The 22,106-nt window shown below is 40.4% G+C and overlaps 2 protein-coding genes across 2 annotated transcripts; both read left to right on the forward strand.

Moving 5' to 3' along the window:
* Positions 1-8,597, forward strand: LOC146319905 (acyl-CoA dehydrogenase family member 11). Its single transcript, XM_084728007.1, has 15 exons — positions 1-70; positions 1,467-1,768; positions 2,634-2,857; positions 2,994-3,093; positions 3,830-3,947; positions 4,159-4,301; positions 4,392-4,544; positions 5,516-5,610; positions 5,730-5,829; positions 5,919-6,059; positions 7,000-7,092; positions 7,171-7,278; positions 7,379-7,550; positions 8,314-8,380; positions 8,470-8,597. Exons 2-15 carry the CDS (start codon positions 1,484-1,486, stop codon positions 8,582-8,584), a joined length of 1,914 nt encoding a protein of 637 aa, XP_084584133.1. The 5' UTR covers positions 1-70; positions 1,467-1,483; the 3' UTR covers positions 8,585-8,597.
* Positions 8,598-10,825: 2,228 nt separating this feature from the next.
* On the forward strand, positions 10,826-21,869 carry slc8b1 (solute carrier family 8 member B1). The gene is made up of 15 exons (XM_084728008.1): positions 10,826-11,290; positions 13,296-13,448; positions 13,866-13,918; positions 14,883-14,940; positions 15,828-15,933; positions 16,012-16,179; positions 17,984-18,097; positions 19,237-19,311; positions 19,422-19,552; positions 20,193-20,334; positions 20,413-20,534; positions 20,699-20,852; positions 20,932-21,012; positions 21,109-21,173; positions 21,268-21,869. The coding sequence occupies exons 1-15, from the start codon at positions 11,132-11,134 to the stop codon at positions 21,457-21,459; spliced, it is 1,773 nt and encodes a 590-aa protein (XP_084584134.1). The 5' UTR covers positions 10,826-11,131; the 3' UTR covers positions 21,460-21,869.
* Positions 21,870-22,106: the final 237 nt, after the last annotated feature.

Genomic DNA, 22,106 nt, shown 5'->3' on the forward strand with positions numbered 1-22,106 from the left:
TTTATTTTGAAGGCGAGTGTTTGCCTCTGTGGCGGATGTAAACACTGCTGAGCTAACAGGCTAACGTCAGGTAAGCTCGCTTATCTTTCTTTTATGACGTTATCCATGACGTTTATAAATTTAATTTAAAGAGGGTCTGATGTTATCAAAGCAGTTATCAATATACGTTGACTAAAAATGATTGCAAATAAAAACATTAGAAAAGCCTCGTAAATGTTAGCTAGCTAACTGTTGATGCAGAGCTTCGGGGCATTTCGGGTCGTGTAGTAACAATAAATTGCACGGTTTGAGCTTGTTTCTTGTATTTACCGTTAAACTGATTTAATTTATTAACTGATCTAAATGGAAAGCTAATATCTGTACAAACAGGAGAACGGAATGAAATGAACTTTGACCTACTTATTCGGTCAGGCCGAGTCCGGCTGAGTAGTTTTAACTTTAAGATATGCAAACTATTATTTTGGAATTTTAGCGCACTTTTGAAATTAAATGAGGCCAAAAATATTAAAAATGATGAGCAAGTAACAGCACCCAGGGATGTTGCAGCTCTGACCCAATTATGTATCAGAATATGATATACATACAGAATATTTTACATTTTAACAAACTTTATAGTACAAATATAATATAATATCAAGACATTTTAATGTGAAAGATTCTTGCCCACTGTCTTCTGCACATGCAATCGAAGATTTTATAATATAGTTGTTAATAAACCTTTGTTTGTAATTGCAGAAGACAATGGACAAGAGTCTTTTTGCTGTTTGTTAGATCCTACAAAGTAGCCATCATTGATGACAGCTTTGCACACTGTTGGTATAATCTGAACCATTTTTTATTTAAACAAAAGTAGAAAGATGAGACAGAAGGGTGTCCAAACTTTTGACTGGTACTGTATATTTGCATACATGCATGCAAATACAATATAGCTTTATGGTTTGTTCTCGTATTGCTACATTGGACAGCATATGTATCTATACTGATAAAGGCTGATATAGCTGTGACAGACCAATATCAGCAGACTGGGTTCTAATAATTTAGAGATGTTCACATGAGCTTAATGCGCCATGTTGTCATCTGCAGTTTTCAAACAGTGTTTTGTTGTAATGTAAGTATTAATATTACTTCTGTGAATGTAAACATGAAGCCTAAAACACCATCTGTCGGTGATGGATCAAATATTATTCTCATCTGCTTGAATCAAAAGCAAAACAAATTTTGGCAGAAAACTGAAACCTTAGATATGTGAGGCTGCTATCCTCATTTCCTTAAAAGAGTATGAAGTGTGCCTCCAAACAAAATGTGTAGATGAAGGAGAGAGAAGTTCACAAATGAACCAAAAGTGTGAATGAAATATCCAGATAATCCTGTAAATTACTGGCTGAATGAAACCAGGTAATGTGTCTCCTTACTGCCAGTGGTTCACACAGTTGAACGCCTCATCTTCTTTTCTTTTCTCACCCCAGACTGCAGGTCGTGAGCCATGTCGGTGTGCTCAGTCCTTCTGAAGCGCCGCGTAGCTGGAGGCTGCAGCAGGGTGTGGTGCGGCGGTGCTTCTCGACCGCTCATCCACATCAGATCAGCCAGTGTAACTGAGCCGGGCGCAAGAAGGTCTGACGAAGAACAACTGTGGGAGGCAGCGGCCGGCTACCTGCCGTTCTCCAGAGCCAAGATCGGATCTTTCTTCCAGGAGAGGCCAGTGCTGAAGAACCCGTTTTTAGAAGACGCATTGCTCAGAGGATACCTCAGGAGACACCTGCCCGAGGAGGTGAGGAGGAACTAAACTGTACAGAAATGAAACAGCCCTATATATGGACCCTGTGTAATGCCTGAGAAAGACCGACATATTGGTTGTTTTAATGTCTTTGGGTTTTGAACTGTTGGTTGGTTGGGGGAAAAAAAGGAATTTGAGGACGCTACTTTAAGCTCTGGGAAATTATGATAAGTATTTTTCACTTATTTTTTGACATTTTACAGACTGAACAATTAAACCTGAAAATAAACGGCAGATTAATCAGTGATGAAAATAACTGTTAGTTGCAGTCTTATTTGATATTTTGCTGACAACACTGATATTGACATGCTGCAAAAAGAAAAAAAAAAAACAGTTCAGCATTGTGCAAAGTAGGGTAAAAAGGCTGTTGGTCAAAAACTTTACAAATATATTTTGTCTTTTTAATTTAATAAAACTTCAGTTACTTGACTGATAATTGTTCTATTAATTTTGCTGCTGCAAACATCTGTTTGCTAATTTTCTAAAACAGTTGCCCAATTTTTTTTCCCAATAACTGGCCAAAAATTAAAAAGCATTATATTTTGTAAAAACTGTACATTCTAAATCTAAAATAAAGTCTCAAAATAATTTAAACATTACTTTTTAATCTGCTTAATAGTAATTGTATTCATTTGCAAAGATGGTTGTCAAAAAACATCCATATGCTTTATTTTTGGAGCATTAAGATTAAAAGGAAAGAAAATCTAATTTAAAACAACAGCCAATAAGAAAGCAAAGTTTTTTCTCAGGATCCATCTTTTATTATTTCAGACTGTGGAAATTGTGGCAACTTGAGCAAACAAGCCTTTTGTCAGGCCGATAAGCTGAGGTGAATGTGTGTGTTTGTATTTGTCCACAGGCAGCTTTCTCAGACTTGTGTGCATTTGGAGAGCGTGTTGCCAATGAGGTGGACAGGTGGGGCAGAGAGTGCGAGGTTACTCCTCCCCGATTGGTGCAGTTTGACGCTTGGGGTCGCAGAGTGGACCATATTGCGACCTCACCCGCCTGGAAACGCATGAAAGACCTGTCGGCACAGGAAGGACTGGTCGCCATCGGCTATGAGAACTCATTCGGAGAGTGGAGGTCAGGAGACTTTTGTACTTCCTTTTTCAGTTCATATTTCACTTAATTTTTTTGGCAGTTTCTAATAGGTTAAAACTGTGTGTGTGTGTGTGTGTGTGTGTGTGTGTGTGTGTGTGTGTGTGTGTGTGTGTTCCAGTCGTGTGCATCAAATGATCAAGTTGTACATCTTCTCTCCCTCCTCTGGTCTCTACACGTGTCCTCTGGCGATGACTGACGGAGCTGCTAAAGTCATCCAGGTTTGTCAGAATCAGTCAATACAGAAAAGTAAATAACTGGACATTTAAAACTCAACCTATGAGAGGTTCTACAGAGAACCCCTCTATGGTGTAATGGCTCCACCTGGCACCCTCTCTGGGGGTTCTATTCAGGACCGTTCCACCTTATAACAAGAACTCAGCCATGATAACCTCTTTGTAATCCAAGGTTTTTATCAAATAGCCAACAAATGGGTTCTACTGAGAACTGTTTTTATTCCAAGGGTTTTATGTAGAACACACTCAGGGCATTCCATTGATAACCTTTTTATATTACAAAGGTTTTTATCTAGAACCCAGCCAGGAGGTTCTACCAAGAACCCTTTTATATTCTGGTACAAAGAACCTTTGATGAAAGAGTTCTTCAAGGAGAACTCTTTCTTCCAAAAAGGGTGGATGAAAAGGATTCTCAATGGAACACTTAGTCTTATAAAGAACCCTTGACAAAAGCCTTTCTTCAAGAAAGAGTTCTTCAGAAGCAAAGGTTCTGGGTAGAACCTCAGCCCTTCAGCTTGAACCCTTTTGGAACCCTCGCTTCTAAGAGTGTAGAGTTGAAATATAATTATAGAACAGCTGCATATAAACATGGGTTTTACAGTAGTCAGATGGTTGCTATGCATGTAAGTACTTTATTTTTTTTAACCTAATTTCTCCCAGTAAGCTGAATTTTTTTGAACTTGTAAAGATTGTGAGTGTTTTTCTGTCCGTGTATGTGAAGTCTTTAGGCGTGTCGTGGCCGGTACATGAGGCCTACAGTCGTCTAACCACTCGACAGCCTGAACGTTTCTGGACATCTGGACAGTGGATGACAGAAAGACAGGGAGGATCTGATGTGGGTCGGTAGTGACAATCACAGTCATCTTACATGAAACAGTATAAAGAAAACCTCTATTATTGCAGTATTACACCATCCACTTATGTAGTGATTGTTTATTGTCGTGACTTGAATTATCTGTTGAGGAATTTTGTTTAAATACTCACAGTTCTGAATTTGTTCTGCAGAATAAGACTAACTGTTGTAATGCACCATGTCTTGCATGTCCTCAGGCACCGGCACGGAGACAGTGGCTGTTCCTCAGACGGATGGTTCATACAAACTCCACGGCTTCAAGTGGTTCACCTCTGCTACGGACGCAGACATGACTCTCACACTGGCCAGAGTGCAGGACAGAACAGGAGCGACCACACCGGTGCTGCAGGGTTCTGACTCTCCTCTAACATCAGTGGTCATCACTCTTCCTGAATGACTTACAGAGCGAGTTCTCTCTCCTACTTCACAGGGAAGCAGAGGTTTGTCTTTGTTCTACGCAGAGGTGAGCAGAGATGAGGACGGCCGGCTGAAAGGAATAGAGGTCCAGAGACTGAAGGACAAACTGGGCACGAGACAGATGCCGACTGCTGAGCTACTGCTGGACGGCCTGCAGGCCCACAGGGTCAGTTACACATCATCACTTATTACAGCGGTGATAAATTATTTCTGGCAGCTATAGCTCACTTTGTTTGCTAAAGATCACCATAACCTCACGTCCATCTCATGAACATCAGCACAGAATTTTTAATTATATTATTTTGGTGGCCAAAGGTCAAAGGTCATGCTCCGAGTGACCTCACTATACATAATTTTGGCCCGATGAATTCATATTCTAACTGTGACCAGATTTCACATAAATATCTTGTAGGATAAAATGATGACCTGGAGACATTTTATATCCAAAAGGTCAAAGGTCAACTTCAGTATGACATGAAAGTTTAGCTGTCTGTCAATCGTCTGTACTCCTCTGTGAAAATCATCTCCAAGTGAAGACGGCATGTGTCTCATTGGAAAATATTCACTGGAATCATGTATAGTATTGTTATAACTTCCATTCTGCCAAAAAAATAAGATTAAAAAAATTATCAAATTCCTTCAAAGTCCTCAGACAGATGTGGATGTAAACTGTAACTAGACTGGTTGGCGGAGGCTTATAGCCACAAAGCACTACTTCCAGTTTTGTTTGTTTCAGGACCTTTCTGGTCTGTTTCACTATTTAATGGGAAACAGTACAGTTTAATTTTTTCCAGCAGTGAGAAGCTGCTCCATTTTCTTTGTGAACTGCATTGTGGAAGAATAGTAACCATTGACAACACTCTCAACAGTCAGCTGTATTTAGTCTGCACACTGTCTGGTTTGTTTAGAATAAATTTCATTGTTTCACTATGAATGTACTACAGACAAGGGTTGGGTAATATATTCAAATTTTCCAACCTGCCAACATGAGCACAAATACCTTTCACTCCTTCATCTAATTGGGCATGTACTGTGGCTGAGCAGCGGCTCTTGCTCGCGCTTTGTTTTTGTTTTTTTTTACATCAAATTAATTTTTTTAAAATCCTTGACATCTTCATTCCCTCTTCGCATTCACAGCTCTCAGAGGAAGGCAGAGGCGTGGCCTCCATCGCTAACATGCTGACTATAACCCGGATCCACAACAGCGTCTCTGCAGCAGCTGCAATGAGAAGGCAGGATACTACTTATACTGCTGTACTGCATCTAGCCATCATTTCTAAAGGCGCGCTCTAAATATGCTGATTAATGTGTGTGTGCGTGTGTGTGCGCGTGCGTGCGTGCGTGTTCACAGGGTGGTCCAGTTGGCTCGTGACTACGCCACTCGCCGCACTGCCTTTGGAAAGCTTCTTAAAGACCACCCGCTGCACATACAGACTCTGGCCAGGATGGAGGTGAACTGACAGGAAGTGAACACACTACACATACTCTATGACATGTTTCCCATCATGCCTCACTCATTGCTTGCTGCTGACGTGGACAGGTGGAGACTCGGGGGGCGTTCCTGCTGGTGATGGACGTGTGTCGTCTGTTGGGCCGAGAGGAAAGCGGCATGGCGACACAGCTCGATACACACCTGCTCCGTCTGCTCACTCCTGTGGTCAAACTGTACACCGGGAAACAGGTGTGTGTCTTATACAGATGTGATTCACTGTCATCTCATTGTTTTGATAGAAACCTTTAAAGGGATAGTTCTGATTGTTTAAAGTGGGCTTGTATGAGGTACTTAGTAGTCAGTAGTCAGTTTATTACCTGCAGTAGATGTTGACCGGCACAACCCCAGTTTGAGAAGCAGAGTACCAGCACAGAAACTAAGCAGTGTACTGCTGTGGACAGGGTCAGCAGTAAAATGTATTTAAGCCACTTAGAAAAGGTCCACCCAAAAAAATTAATATCACTTTAAGTGTACACTATATTTAGAATATTTTTACCGATTTACTTTGCTGTCAGACAGCCTTTTCTGCCAGGAAACCACTGTTACAAGAGCCAAATATTGCTTTTTCCAAACCAACCAAACTCCATAGGAGAAATCAGTAATTTTACCTCACAGAACACAGAGTTGCTGCTCTGCCGCTGCCACCTTCTGTTAGTTCATTTGTGATATCATGTGACTTCAGTATTTTAAAGGGTCGTTTGGATTCACTGAAGTCATACAATAATACAAGTAAACTAACAGATCGGGGAAGCGGCAGATGAGCAACTCCTGTGTTCTGTTAGGTAAAATTACTGATTTTGCCTATGGAGTTTGGTTAATTTGGAGAGAGACATATTTGGCTAATCTAACGGCAGTTTCCCACTAGAAAAGGCTGTCTGATGGCAAAGTAAAGCGCAGAAAATATTATAAATTTAGTGTACACTTAAATTGTATTGATTTTTTGGGGGGTGGACCTTTCTCGAGTGGCTAAAATACCTTTTGTTGCTGACTCTGACCACAGCAGTTAATTGCTTAGCTTCTGTGCTGACAGCTTGCAGCTTCTACAAACTTCTACTTCTTCTACTTCATTTAGTACAGTGACTGTGGATCAGAACTATCCCTTGAACATTCTTGCTTTGTTTTATCTCAGGCAGTGGCTGTAGTGTCAGAGGGCTTGGAGAGCTTTGGTGGTCAGGGCTACATTGAGGATACTGGATTGCCTGGACTACTTCGCGATGTGCAGGTGAGGTCAAATGATAAAAACCAACAATGTTTTACTTTTTTTTCCATTTCGAAGCTTGCATGTCTCTTTCTCTGTCAGGTGTTGAGTATTTGGGAAGGAACCACAAACGTCCTGTCTCTGGATGTGCTGCGCTGTGTTGCTCGCAGCTCAGGAATGGTTCTTCAAGCTTACTTCACTCATGTCAAGGTATAGGGTTTGGGAATGTTCCTGCCAAACAAGTTCAGTAACTAATCTGTGACGGAGTTGTACAGGAATGTGATTTGTGCTTGTTTTCTGCTCCTTGTAGTCCCTGCTTGCAGGTGCATCAAGTGTTTCCTCATTGTCCCCAGCAGTGAAAGCACTGGACGGTGCACTCTCGAAACTGGAGGGTTTTGTTCAGGTAGCGGCTAGCAGAGGACCCGGCTACCTGGAGCTAGCAGCCAGAGACCTGGCATACAGTCTGGCTCGCATCTACACAGGTAGGTACCACAGTCACACATTAAAAAGTACTCCAAAAAACAAAAAAACTCCCACAAAAAAACAAAATCAATGCAGCAGAACCAGCAGAGCTCCTACTGGTGCTAGAAATCCTTGAATTTAAAGTGGTGTTTTCAAGGTTTTAAAAGTGCTTGGATTTTGGATAAACTGCTTTAAAGATAAGATATTGCTTTATTAGTCCAACAACGGGGAAATTTTCAGTTTTATAAAGAATATAAAGAAACACCAATTATAGTATAGTGTTATATACAATATGAACAGACTCAGCCGACTGCTTGAAATTGTGATTACTTGTTTTCATAATAAATTGCTCTGAATAGTTTCCTTTTTAGATAAAGAGATAAAATAAGTCCGAGACAGACTAATCTGCTGATGCTGACTCAAGTGACATCACTTAAGGCAGTTTTCCAGACTACATACAGCTCCCTCTGCAGACACAAAAAGATTTATGCAACTTTTTCTGCGCACATATAGTCATACTCCCCAAAACCTGTAAACAGACGTCATTTGTTTGAAGTTAGTGGACTTTTCTAAGCTAACGTTAGCTAGTGTTGCACACCGTTGGCAGTGTAGGAAAGCTGAAGAGATCGTAACTGCATTTGTACTTTCTCAGAAAAACCATCCAGTCGTTTACATAGAAATCAGTTCACATGCTGTTACACGTTCACACATTGGCAATACAAACCGATTAATACGTGCACATCCACATTCACAAAGTACCTTTAAATGTCCGTATGTTAACAGGTGCCCTTCTTATTGACCATGCATGTTGGAAAGGAGCCTCTTCATCCGACACCTTCGCAGCTCTCAGGTAAAAATTGACTCTTCTTTCAGGTTAAAAAAAATACAACAAAAACTTTGGATCCATTCATCGAGCGTCCATTTATTTTCCTTTATCAGGTGGTGTGAACACGACTTGTGTCCTGTGGCGACTAATCAGGAGAGAGGCTGCTATGATCCCAGTACTCCACCGCTGGACGCTGCGCTGGTGTTTGAACAGCCGATCCAAGACTGATGGATCAAACTGATCAAACTGTCACTTGATCTGCTAACACTGTGCCTTCCTTTAATTCTGTGGCAGATCTAGTCACTGTATCCACTTATGTGGAAGCACAGCACTGGAACTGAAAGAGTTTTAATATAATGTTCCTTTCATGTGCAGCTTTTATGTGATTTAGTATTTTTGGTATTTACCTCTGTATAAAATGTATCTGCAATATAGATTTTTGTCTGCAGTAAATAATTTTGCAGTATACAAATAATTGAGAGGCCCGGATGTTTAAAGCGACGGTTCACCCAAAAATGAAATTTCACTCATTTCACTCACCGATGTGAGGATGGGTGAAGATCCCCAGTTAACAAAACACTCCTGGAGCTTCAGCGGGAAACAGTGTTGGAACCAAATCCAGTGCAATTGAAGTTAACGGTGACCAGTTTTAAAATATAAAAAAACGAACCCAAAAAACACAAAATGTCTCCATACTGCTCATGTGGTGAAATCCAGGTGTCCATAAACTGCAACATTAAAATTTGACTTAAAAAGACGCCATTCACACCATGTTTTTAGCCTAAATGTCAACTGTACCCTCTCAGACCTGATCCGCGTGCACACACCTGAAACGCTCTCACCCAAGCGGCGCGACACGAGATATACGAGATCTCGCGATATCTTCACACCTGTGTTTTCATGCTACCTGGAAGCGACTCAGACGCTTCTGTCTTCAAACAGAGAGAGATCTGTTCAGTAAGAGTGATTTATAAGATGTACAGTTGACTTTGCAAACTTTCAACAAAGAAGAAAATGTCCGAGGACTTCGACGTAGAAGAAGAACATTGTTTCTTTGCTGCAGCCGCGCCGCTTCAGGTGTGTGCACGTGGATCAGGTTTGAGAGGCCACAGTTGACATTTAGGCTAAAAACATGGTGCACATGGCGTCTTTTGGGTCAAATTTTAATGTCGCGGTTTACAGACACTTGGATTATACCACACGAGCAGTATGGAGACATGTTGTGTTCTTATTTTACATTTTAAAACGGGCCATCGTTCACTTCAATTGTACTGGATTTGGCTCCAACGCTGGTTTCCGCTGATGCTCCGGGAGTGTTTTGTGAACTGGAGATCTTCACCCATCCTCACATCAGCACAGAGGTGAGTAGATACTGAGTGAAATTTAATTTTTGGGTGAGCTGCCGCTTTAAATGGTGTGAGGCGTATCAATAAAAACATGAGCGCAGGCTTTTCACATTCACAGCCATGATCAGTCCCACACTTAACTTTTCAAAGTCAAGAGTAAACACACACCACAAACCCCAAAGTAACCGGAGCAAAGGTCAGAAGCGAGGAGAGTCTGGCATGTGGGAGTTTACTTACATGCTGCCTTCAAGAACTGTTGGAAAAATGTGAGAGTCTGAAACAATGGAAAAAATCTGAACTTTGCAATTTTGCACAATTTGTACACCACAGGATTGTTTTTGATTGTACAGTGATTTTTTTTTTTTTTGTTTGTATACTGTGTCATTCTGCAGTTTCATTGTGCCAAAGCACACTAACAATGGAACAAAGTGATGTACAGTAGATTTTTAGATTGAATAAATAAAGAATACATTAAATATAAACCTGATAAATATTTGGTTCACTTCTATGTAGAGTTTTTTAATTTTTATTTTTCCTTTTCATTATTTGGTTTGTTTGGAAGCCCATGTCTACCAGTAACATAAATACACATTTGAAGTCATAAATATGAGTAAAAAAAAAAAAAGTCAGAATTTCATTTTGAATTTTTATCATAATTGTGACTTTTATTTCAGAATTTCGGCTTTTTATTTCATAATTATGACTATCTCATAATTCTGACTTTTTAATGTTATAATTTTAACTTTTTATGTTATAATTTTGACTTTAATTTATAATTTTATCTAATGGTTTCAATTTTTTATCTAATAATTATGATATTCATCATTCAGACTTTTTATCTCGTGAATTTTTACTTGACTCTTTATCTAATAATTATGGCTACCTCATATTTCTGACTTATTTACAATTATTACTTCCTAATTCAGAATTCTTACTGTTATATCAAAATTCTGACTCTTTATCGAACAATTATGACTCTGTTCTGATTCATACTTTTTATTTCATAATTCCGATTTTTTTTAATCTCATAATTATGTCTTACCATGGGGATATTTTTTCTGTTACTGGATGAAATGGACCTCCGTAGTTTTGAGGGTTCTTTTTGGAATTCTGAGTTTACGAGGAGTCCTTGAACGCAGCACGTTTCTGGTTGGGAAAACAGTAGGTGGGGTTTCAGGCGAAGGTGTACACGATGTACACGGACACTGAATCTGGGCTGTCAGAGGATTAGAGAAACAAAACATAGATATCAAAGTGAAGCTACGGCTACGAAAACAACGACGTGTGTTTTGAGATATTTTTCTCAGCTTTTTTCGCGATAATTTGAGCTGTAAAGTCCGGACTGCAGGACTGAAAACAACCCTCCACAGTCAGTCTGTGAACGCAGCAGCAGCAGAATGGACACCGCGGCTCCAGGATAGAGTGAATAATGTCCTGTCCTGTTTGTCTGTCACTTTTGCTGGTGTTGTCGTGTCACCAGCAGGTCACCTCGGGCTCCCATGTCCTCAGGAACCAGCCTGGTGTCGGACTGTCCGGGGGGTCTTCAAACACAACACGAGCCATGATGTTGGGCAACAGCAACGATGAGGTGAGGGACATTTGATATTTAACACGTTTACTGTCAAAGAGCGTTAGTGTGGTCATAAGGTGTGAATGTGCTGGTTGTTTTCTGGTTTAATATCACACAGGGTTTGTGCAGGTTGTCAGCAGTTTTTTTTTTTTTTTGCAGCTGTCACATGATCAGTAGGAGACCTTGACATATCTCTGATGTGCTCACATCTGGGCAAACCATATTTTTACATGTCAAGGTCCACCAAACACATCTGGGCAGTTATATAATTGTGTTGTTTGGGAGCAGGGAAATGCACTTTGTGATGTGTGTTGTTTTCACTTGACTTTATTTGGTAAATAATGAAAACTTCCCATCACAATTTTCCAAGACCTCATAAAGAATGCATTACCAACCAGGTATAGTTCACGTTTTGCTCTGCTGGGGCCCCAGACACTCAAGGGCCCCATAAAGACAAAGTATAAATCACATGCACAGGTAAAAGACAAGTTACCCTGTACAATGAAATTCATCTTTCAACTGTGAATGCTGCTAAACAATAAAACACATTTAAAAATTAAAGAAATATTCAAGAAACGTTTAAATATATCAGATATCAGGAGAAATACAAAGAATAAGGCTGAACAATTCATTTAGATTTTATCACTGGTCCTGGAAATCTTTGAATGGGGCGTTTTTGAGGTTTGAAAAGTGCTTGAAACTGCTTGAAATCTGTGTGAAAAGTTCGCTTTTTACATAAAGAAATAAGTTGAGCAAAGCATGACACATTTTGAAACATGAAACTATGTCGTTTTTAGGTTGAATCTGTTACTCTTCTGTAGAATTTCTATCACAAAACATAATTTTAGTGTGTGTGTATAATTTTAGTTTATAATATAGAATATATACATGAACACATTTTTTGCAGTGATCCCTCGTAACAGAGGCAGGAAATTTTTACAGTTTAACAAGAAACTTTATTGTCCAAAACGACATCAGGGCACAGAGACAGTAAACTGTTCACTGCTGTTTTTAATAATCATAAACAACTATGGATCAAAAACACAAATAGAACAGAATATACACGTATATTAAACTTAAATTAAGAAGGATTTAAAAATTCATAAAATGCTGTCTACAAAAATATAAAATAAAAACAATCTAAATTATGTTATGTAAAAAAAAAGTTTTCTTATTGGCAGTTAGACAACATAGATGATAAATAAAATGCATAAATAATAGGCCAAATGTTGCAGATAATATTGGTCGGCCTGTACTTTTACAGTGAAAGAGAGAATAATGATTTGAAAGTGATCCCTCCCTTTGAAAATGCCTTCATATCACAACTGCAGTATCAGTCAAAATAATCACAATTACTTATTGTTTTAAGCCCTAAAAGAGAAAATAACATGAAGAACAGGTCCAGTGTGAAGCAGAAGAGAAAATTAAAAGTTTTTAAAATCTGGATGTGAAATTGAACAATTACTGCCTTTAAGAGGACCTAAAGAAGAAGTTAAAACTTTCCGGGGATGTGTTAAATGAACTGTTTGTTTATTACTGAAGTCATTGTCAGTGCATTATGTCGTGACATGGGCACAGATCCTGGGGGTTACCAGGAGTGTTGGAGGGAAGTGAAAATAAATGTTTACATTTTGAAGGTTTTATGTCTCCTCTATGTATCCTTCACATTATGGTATAATAAACTAAGAGGAAATTTGGAAAATGAAGTTAATGGTTTACTTCAGCCAGATATATTTGAGGGTACTTCTAGTATTTTTACAACATTTTTGGTGTGTAAATAAATAATGGATACAATAAGTCACAAAACGGACCACAAGGGATGCGACGTAACGAATGCACCTGTCCACAAAAAGTGCTTGTTTTTTGCCACTGAACTTTTTCTTTCACCAGAAACAGCTGTTACATCTCCACTGTCTGAATTTATTAAACTTTAACTTGTAAATATTTATTTTTTGTTCAAAAATGTTCATTATTTTTATGTGAGTGATAAGACCGATGTTTCTCTTGGTGTGTGTGTGTTCAGTGTGACCGTGTGATGAACCTCAGTGCTGCAGACCGCTGCGCCTTTGTGAAGAACACACCAGACTGCAGCATGGAGGACGGCTTCATCAGCTACCTGCAACTGGCCTTCTGCCTGCTTCCTCCCAACCTTACACCTCTCACCATCACTCTCTGTGTAAGACCCGTCCGTGTGTGTGTGTGTGTGTGTGTGAGAAACTGCCACTCAGCACCAGCTGATCTTTTTGAGGAAGTAGATTTTACTGTGGGAGAACCCAAACTCCTGATTTTACTGGGCTCAGTCATTTCATTCTTTGCTAAATAATGGGTTTTTATGTAAAAACATGTGAACTTCCTGAATTCCTCTCTTCGCAACATAACGAATCAAACGGTCACACATTTAATCTGTCACATTAAGCCGCCTGTGTTGAAGCTAGACGGTGTAGGAACAAAAGGATCAGTGTAGTGGAACAAGGCCATGTTCTTCAGCGTCAGCTCTCCTGTTCGAGCACAGCAGAGTCAAGCAGCACTTCTGTCTCCTCTGAGTACAGCGGTGCACTAGACCTTCACTTTCTCCTGCTTTTTTTCTCCACAGATCATTTGGCTGTTCTTTTTGTTTGTCATCCTCGGACTCTCAGCATCTAAGTTGTAAGTGTCTCTCATGTTGCCATTTTTGTGTGTCAAGAGTTCCCTTTTATGCATCAGGGCAGCAGAAATCCATCATTTTCACTGATTAGTTTTAGCTGTGGAAATTGCAACACTACACACACACACACATACACACACACACACACTCACTCACTCGTGCCTTCAGTGCGGTCAGTTTAATGGTCACATGACTGTAGAAAGTTGTGAGATGTCTTCAAAGGAAGCACAGTTTGTTCTGCTTTTCTACCCCTCCCAACCCCACTTCACACACTCAACACCACTGCACTACAGTGACTGAGTGGTGAAGAAGCTGCTGAGTGTTAAATATAAAATGTCTTGAACTGTTAAAGGCATAGTCAGTGTTTTACATACAGTAGATGTCAGCTCCAGTTTGGAGAAGCGGAGAGGAGCACCAGCGTGGGTCAGCAGCAAAACGTATTTGAGACACTTAAAAAAATTGAATATCAGTTTAAGTGTATCCTGTATATAGAATATTTTCACCACTTTTCCAGCACTTTTCAATGGAAAACTGCTCTTATGTGAGTCAGATATCAGTCTGCAAACCAGCCAGACTCCTTTCACAAAAACAGTAATTTTACTTCACAGAAAATGGGAGTTGCTGGTCAGCTGCCGCCTGCTCAGTTGGTCTGTTTGTGTCATTGTGTAACTTTGGTATTTTTAAAGGTTAGTTTGAATTCACCAAAGTCACTCAAAAACACAAATAAACCAACCAGTCAGGCAGCGGTAGACCTGCGTCCTGTGAGGTAAAATTATAGATTTCAACCATGGAGTTTGGTTAATTTGGAGAGAGGGGTATTTGACTTATATATCAGGTGTTTCCTGTCAGAAAAGGCAAAAAATCTGACTTATTCCTTTAAGGAATATATTGTGTAAATTCTGAGAGGCATTTCATGAACCCTTTGCATTTGTCACTCACCATTTTTTTTCCACTCTTACTCCACAGTTTCTGCCCCAACCTGTCAGCCATTTCTACCAGTCTGCACCTCACGCACAACGTGGCCGTATCCTTAATCTGCGTCCACTGACTGTACGTCACCCAGAGGTTCTCACATTGGTCTGATTTTCATTTTTAATCAGTACAGAGCAGTCAGACCGCTGAGTCACCAACACAGTTCCTCTCTAAGAGTGACTTTTGCTCAGCGGTGGGTGTGTAGAGTACTGAAAGTCAAAAGTAAAAGCACAATCACTCCAATAAGAAAAGACAGAAATGAAGTAAAAGTACATTTGAAATGAGTGAAACCACAAATTGCTTTCTATTTGAATATTCTTAGGGTCTGCTGTACTTGTGAAAATAACAGTGTTGAAGTTGGTGTTATATTAGGTTGCCTGCTTTCTAAAACACACAAATTTAACAGCCCAGCAGACCACTAGGCACAAGTTAATATCAATAACACCGAAGATTAAAAATATGAATGAAACATTAGATGGTTGTTAGCTAACTACATGTTCACCTACAGCCTGTGATCTAGTTTTATACACTTGGTGATTTTTTTAAATTGTTCAAATTTGTCTGGGTGGTTAAAAGCAGAGATCTCAGTGTTTTTTCGGGAGCCGTCATGTAACTTTTTAGACTTGGGTATAAAAAGTGTGGCCAGGGATCGTTGCTGGAGGCTGCAGTTTCATACTGCGGGCAAATATAGGTGGTGCTTATTGTTTTTTCCATCAGCAATTTGTAGAGGCACACCTTGCACACTCCCCGCTACTTTAATCCTCACATTTGGAGCAGACTGGTTGTAACGTAGGTATAAATGACAAATATAGCAAAGTAAAAAGATTACTGGCTCAAAAGTAAGTAAAAAGTTAAAGTATAGTGTTTTTTGGCTGTTTCTCTTTCTTGCAAATAGATTTTTTGTGAATAATATTTTCCTTGACTGGTGTTTCTGCTGAGGGCGTGACATTTCTGGCTCTTGGTAACGGAGCTCCAGACATCTTCAGTGCCATTGCAGCTTTCTCCCACCCACACACGGCTGGGCTGGCTGTCGGAGCTTTATTTGGTATGTATGCTCGCACGCAAAGCTAAGTAAACAACTTATAAACTGGCCTTATCATGCCTGCTCTGCCTCCCTCCACAGGAGCTGGTATATTTGTCACCACAGTGGTCGCCGGCAGCGTGGCGCTGGTCAAGCCTTTCGCCGTGGCCTCCCGTCCTTTTCTGCGTGATGTCAGCTTCTACATGGTGGCGGTGTATTGGACTTTCTTCATGTTGTACAGAGGAACCACGACACTGAGAGAAATATTTGGTACACACACACACACGTGTAACTTCTGTATTTGTCAACTTGGACCCTAGTTCGTGGTGGTTTTGTTTCAAAGTGACTAATGGGAACAACATTTTTGAGGGAGCCCGCTGCAGCTGGGCAGCCACAATACTGAAGTGCACTGTAATCCCTCTGGGCAAAGTCAAAGTACGTCCACAAGAAGTGCTTGTTTTTCCACTGACAGGCTCAGATTGTTGTTCCAAGTGTCTGATAACATCATGGAAAGGATCCCTACTGAGACAGACCTTTTTGTTGAAGAGTAAAATCCTTTTTGTTTAACCAGAAACAGCTGATTTATTTATTTATTGCTCTTGCCAGAGACCAGATTCTATTTACAAAAACATAATTCAGTCATTTTATCATCATGAGATAAACTAGAACTCTCCAAAATCATACTAGTTTGTCTTCCATTGTTCAACAATCACCAACTCTGATTTAAAATAACCTCTTAAAGGTGGGGTGTGCTATTCTAATGCAATACACTTATTATCAAATTCAGCGAATATCTTGTCATGTAAGCTTACTGTAAACAGCCGAGCGCGGTCGGCTCACATGTAGGTCTGTCCTACAGTTTGAGAGGCAGGAGTGAAGATAAATCCGCCTTTTAATACCAAAAATTTGAAACTTAAACTCTGAGCTCCTCTCCTGCCAGTAAAGGAGTCAGCGTCAGGTTTGTCCCCGGCTCTCAGCAGCTGTCTGTCGGCCCTGTGCTTCAGCTCCACCCCGGTCTGCGATAAAATATTCTTTTCCCTCATTGAGGCCACCAGTAACTTCAGGCTGCAGACGCGGCTTCACCATATAGTCACTTGTTACTGTTGTTTCATTGGCAATGCGCGTTCACAAATTTAAGGGGTGAAGCTTCTGCAGGGGCACCAAAGGAAGGGATGTGTTTGTTTGGTTTGTTTCTCCACTGCTTCTCTAATGTCCCACATCCCTCTTGCTCCTCTTTTCAATGTTTTCAATGTTTAATACTCACTTAGACACAAAAACATTGGAAAATAGGGTCCAGGTTGAAAAATTACTTGTGTAATTAAGATTCTTTTTTTGTAATAATAATATAACATGACACATTTCTCTGGTATTGGCAGGCCTTTCTCATCTGTCCCCAGCCTTTCCATCCTCAGTCATTTATTGCCTCTGCTTCATTTGATTCATTTGTCTGTTTATTTTTGTTACTAGTCTGATATCAGACTGAGCTGTCAGCTCTTTATGCTCCATTTCCGTATTCAGTCTGACATTATCTCCACTCTTAACTGATTTATCTGAGGGAAGGCAGATGCAGTTTTCAGTTTTCAATGCTGATTGGTTATTCATCAGTCGCCTCTCGATGAATCCAGGTAAAGGTAGCCAGTGAGCAAAGGAAAAACTGATGTTGATTTCTTTTTTTCTTTTTTTTTTTTTACAGATACTGGATCTGTAAATATAAAGTCAACATGTATCCCATAAGTTTCAATCATTTCTGACTCTGACAAAATCTCTTTATGTTTAAAGACGTGGAGGATTTTGCAGCCTTGCAGTGTGGTGTTGTGCATTCTTGTTCTGGTGCCAACATCCTCAGTCTCAGGCTGCAGCCTCAGCTTCTTTTCTAACCAAAAACAACAAGTTCAAAGAATCACTCAGCCGTAGTTCACTGTGAATCACCTACTCTCTGATGGCACATGAGGGTCAGCTGCCACTTACAGTCTTCATCATCATCTCATGCCCATTTTTAAACGATTCCTTACTCATTAATTTTAGACACACTCTGACATTCTGAGCTTCACTTTCCTTTATTTTCTTCTTCTAGGGTACCTGGGCCTCTATTTGGTGTACGTATTAACCGTTATCATCAGTGCATACATCTACAACCGGCAGAAACAGTCACTCAACTCCAGTGTTCGGAGTGCTCCAGATATCCCAGGTAAGAAACACAAATACACAATATAGTCTCCTGAGCATAATTATATTGTTTCCTATAAACTTTTATGACTTAAATATCATGTGTAGGCCAGATAAATGGAATTCATGTCGGTTGCACAGAGTTGCATGTTAGGCGATTTGTATAATTAGCATAATTAGCTCAATGTCAGGTGAACTAAAGGAGATCAGAAATTGTCAGACTTCCCAGAATTATTGTCATGTTAATAAGCTGCAGAGTACGTATAGAAAATAATAAGAAAAACATGTCTAGGCCCATTGTCATACCCTTACTAGCATATTAATCATTACTAACAACATATTTAAAGAAAGCTGAGCCTTGCTTAAGTTTTTACTCATACATTGTTATTTTAACATATTAGTAAAATACTAATAGTAAAAATATTAAAAAGAAAAATATATCATTCCATCCTGCAGCACCCAGCTGCTTGCAAGAGGTCCAACATTTCTCTAGAAATGCTTTTCAAACGGACAGTTGCAGTATAAGTCACATCTAGCTTCCTTACGCAAATTACATCATTAGTTTAAAATTAACTTCATGAAAAGAAACTGAGAACGTTTCTGTGCACAACACATTCTGAGAATGTTCACCTGTTCTGTTCTTATTATGATGATAGCTTCAAAATGTACAGGCTCTGTCCTCAATCTGTGAAAAAAAATCTGTATCTCTTAATGTAATGGAGCTAACTGAGGATATACTGTAGCTTAGGTTAGGCTGAACGCTGGCAGCAGATGAGCTCAGCGCTGCCACAGGTGCCTTTTGTGTGATGACAACCAATTTGCATTAGGCCTTTTGTTTGTATGAGAACAAAATCATTCACCCATTTAGCCTGATCATTTATCCTGGCCTTTCAGGAAGTCACAGACTTTGGCTCTCATGTCTTGATACTCTGTTTTATATTTTGTTCACAAGGTCTCGTCTTGACTTGTCTTGAACAGATACCAAGGAACTGAGCCTCACCTGCTGAACCTATAGATGACATTTTAATCATAAAAATTCATAAGAAATAACATCGCTGGGTTTCATGTAGGCTTTACACAGGTTTCCAGTAGATTGATACACACAGACAAATAAAAAGAGCATGTTTCTACAGTTTCCACTGACACATTTTGTCTTTGCAGCAGAGTTTCACTCCTCTGACTCATCCGATGATGACATTCCCTGTCTGAATGGAGGGACCATCCAGCAGGAATATGGTAGGAAAACAGCAGCACCACCACCCTTCTATAAACCACAGTATGAGTTAATGTGCACCAGAGGTTTTCTGCATGATCAGGACCATAACATGCATGTGTGTGTGTTTCAGAGTCAGAGTACAGGCCACTTTTGCCGTACTCAGAGTCCACGAGTCAGATCCTGCTGAGCTCTCTAAACCCAGTGGACAGCAGGAAGTGGAGGAGGAAATCCTGGAGCTGGAGAGTCTTGAAAGTCCTGAAGGTGTGTGTGACAGCAGATAGATACAAGGGACAGTGTAAAAAGCTTAATGGGCCTCATTCACTAACGTGTGCACACAAAATAACCTGCTGTCTGCAAACTGCTACACCCACATTTCTCTTCACAAGTAAATATGTTTTCTTCAAGAAGGATCACAGAGAAAGTTGTGAAGTTCTTGTACCATCACATACAGACAGAATCAGGCGTTGCTACAGCGTGGGGGGTGTTTATTTGTGTTTACATCATAACCACCGAGAAACAATCAGGAAATAATCTTTTATTTATCTGATTCACGCCTCGCCCTATTCAGTCTGTACCTTGGACACAGCTGTGCTGTGCGTGTCTCAGGAGGAGGCCAGAAAAGGCTCACTTTGAGACTCATAAAAATAATTCTTAAAGCTGATACTGTGTCCCTGGAGAAACGGACTGTGTGCAGAAAAAAAAGAGACGTAACAACAGACCAGAAGAAAAAGCAGGAAGCAGTTTGAGAACAGAGCGCTGGTCTGTCAGCCCAAGATAAGAGATTCAAAGACAATTATTGGAAATATCCATAAGTGGGATTATTTATGCAATTTTTGTGAATGAGGCCAAATGATTTAAGACTTTGACATTACATTAATGATCTGTGTTCTGCACCCATCAGATACCTGTAGAGGTGCTGCTGCTGCTCTGTGTCCCTGTCGTTGACCCTGATAAAGAAGACAAGAACTGGAGGCGGCCGATGAATTGCCTTCATCTGATCACTGGTCCTCTGGTGTGCGTGCTCACCTTCCAGTCTGGACAATGTAAGTGCAGCACCATTGATGATTGAAGCACCATGACACATTGCAACAGACATGTTAAATGTTTGTCTTTTTGTCCAGATGTACATTATTTGATCCAGGGGCAGTTTCCTCTGTGGCTGCTGACTCTTCTGCTGGGACTCTTCCTGGCTGGCATCGTCTTCTGCACCACCACCAATGACCATCCTCCAAGATATCATCCAGTAAGTTTCTGCGAACTTTAAAAAGGAACAGATATTGTCCCAAGTATACGGGAGGTAAACCCCTTTCGGAGGAGACATTTTTATTTCCAGGCTGGATGTAGTGCTTAATTCAAGCTGTGATGATGAAATATGTCCTGTTGTTTGTCATCTTCTTCCCTCTGCAGCTGTTTGCTCTTCTGGGCTTCATAGTGAGTGCAGTGTTGATCAGTGCAGTGGCCTCTGAAGTGGTCAGTCTTCTGCACATGCTCGGTGTGGTGCTGAGCCTCAGCAACACTGTGCTGGGTCTCACTCTGTTGGCCTGGGGCAACAGCATTGGAGGTGAGATTTGTAAAACTGTTCTTTTTTTTCTGCAAAACATATAAAAATCTGCCTGTACTTAATAATCTCTCTTTTTCAGACTGTTTTTCCGACATCACCATCGCCCGGCAGGGTTACCCACGGATGGCCATATCTGCCTGCTTTGGAGGCATCATTTTCAGTATCCTTATTTCTATATGAGAACATGTGTCAGTACAAAAACATAACTTATGGACATGTATATCAGTGGCTGCATCCTTGACTGTTTTCTCTTCAGACATGCTGTTTGGGGTGGGTTTAGGATGTCTGGTACAGATGCTTAAAACACACTCTGATGTGGAGGTAATCTCCTCAAACACACATTTCAAAAGTTTACAGATACACAAGACTGTTTTGGAACCCGTGAACATGGCTGTATCTTTTGTCTCCTCCTCAGTTTGAACTCGAGGGTTTGTTGACGTGGATTCTTGCCGGAGCTCTGGGTCTGTCTTTGGTCCTGTCCTTTGTCATTGTTCCTCTGTGCCGGTTCCACTTGGGTCGCGCCTACGGGATCTTCCTCCTCGTCTTCTATGGCATCTTTCTCGTCATCGCGCTGCTCACAGAGTTTGGCGAAATCCACATCGTATAGATGCGACTCTGAGGACAGTCTGAAATGTGGGACGTCCTCATCCCGGAATGCAAAGTGACACACTGGAATGGACGCTGCGGACAATTGACATCCTCCTCTACACGTAATATTAAAGGGATAGTTTGGATTATTTGAAAGGGGCTTTTATGAGGTATGTAAAGATAATTAGTGTATAACTTTAAGTAGACGGTGGTTGGCATGCTCCCAGTTTAAAGATGCACAGAGGAGCATCGTCTAGAAAGTTGCTGTGGACAGGGTCAGCAATATTTTAGCCTCCTAAAAAAAGAAAATCAACATCAGTTCAAGTGCACGCTCTATTTAGAATATTTCCATTATCTTATCTTGCCATCACGCTGCTTTTAATGACAGGAAACCACTGTTATATAAGCCAAATATCATCATCTCTCGCTCAGCCTGACCCCACTTTATTTTATCTATCATGATTTTATCTCACAGAACACAGGAGTTGCAGCTCTACTGCTGCCTCGGTCTGTCTGTTTCTGTTATTGTGTATCTTCAGTCAATCCAAACTAACTTTTAAAAAACCGAAGTCACACAATTACACAAACAAACTAACAGATCAAGGCATCGGTAGACCGGCATCCCCTGTGTTCACCAGTGGAGTCTGGTTGAGCGAGAGAGAGCAA

Source organism: Lutjanus erythropterus, chromosome 10 (genome assembly GCF_056507025.1).
Source record: "Lutjanus erythropterus isolate fLutEry1 chromosome 10, fLutEry1.hap2, whole genome shotgun sequence".
Classification (NCBI taxonomy): Eukaryota; Metazoa; Chordata; class Actinopteri; order Lutjaniformes; family Lutjanidae; genus Lutjanus; species Lutjanus erythropterus.

What these genes read in the sequence shown, in the direction of transcription:
- LOC146319905 (XM_084728007.1), top strand. Translation starts at nt 1,484, where the DNA reads ATGTCGGTGTGCTCAGTCCTTCTGAAGCGCCGCGTAGCTGGAGGCTGC. An exon ending in AACTCATTCGGAGAGTGGAG is followed by an intron (nt 2,858 to 2,993) that starts GTCAGGAGACTT and finishes TGTGTGTTCCAG; the next exon opens with TCGTGTGCATCAAATGATCA. An exon ending in GACTACTTCGCGATGTGCAG is followed by an intron (nt 7,093 to 7,170) that starts GTGAGGTCAAAT and finishes TTTCTCTGTCAG; the next exon opens with GTGTTGAGTATTTGGGAAGG.
- slc8b1 (XM_084728008.1), top strand. Translation starts at nt 11,132, where the DNA reads ATGTCCTGTCCTGTTTGTCTGTCACTTTTGCTGGTGTTGTCGTGTCAC. An exon ending in CTCTCACCATCACTCTCTGT is followed by an intron (nt 13,449 to 13,865) that starts GTAAGACCCGTC and finishes TTTTCTCCACAG; the next exon opens with ATCATTTGGCTGTTCTTTTT. An exon ending in CACCTTCCAGTCTGGACAAT is followed by an intron (nt 20,335 to 20,412) that starts GTAAGTGCAGCA and finishes CTTTTTGTCCAG; the next exon opens with ATGTACATTATTTGATCCAG.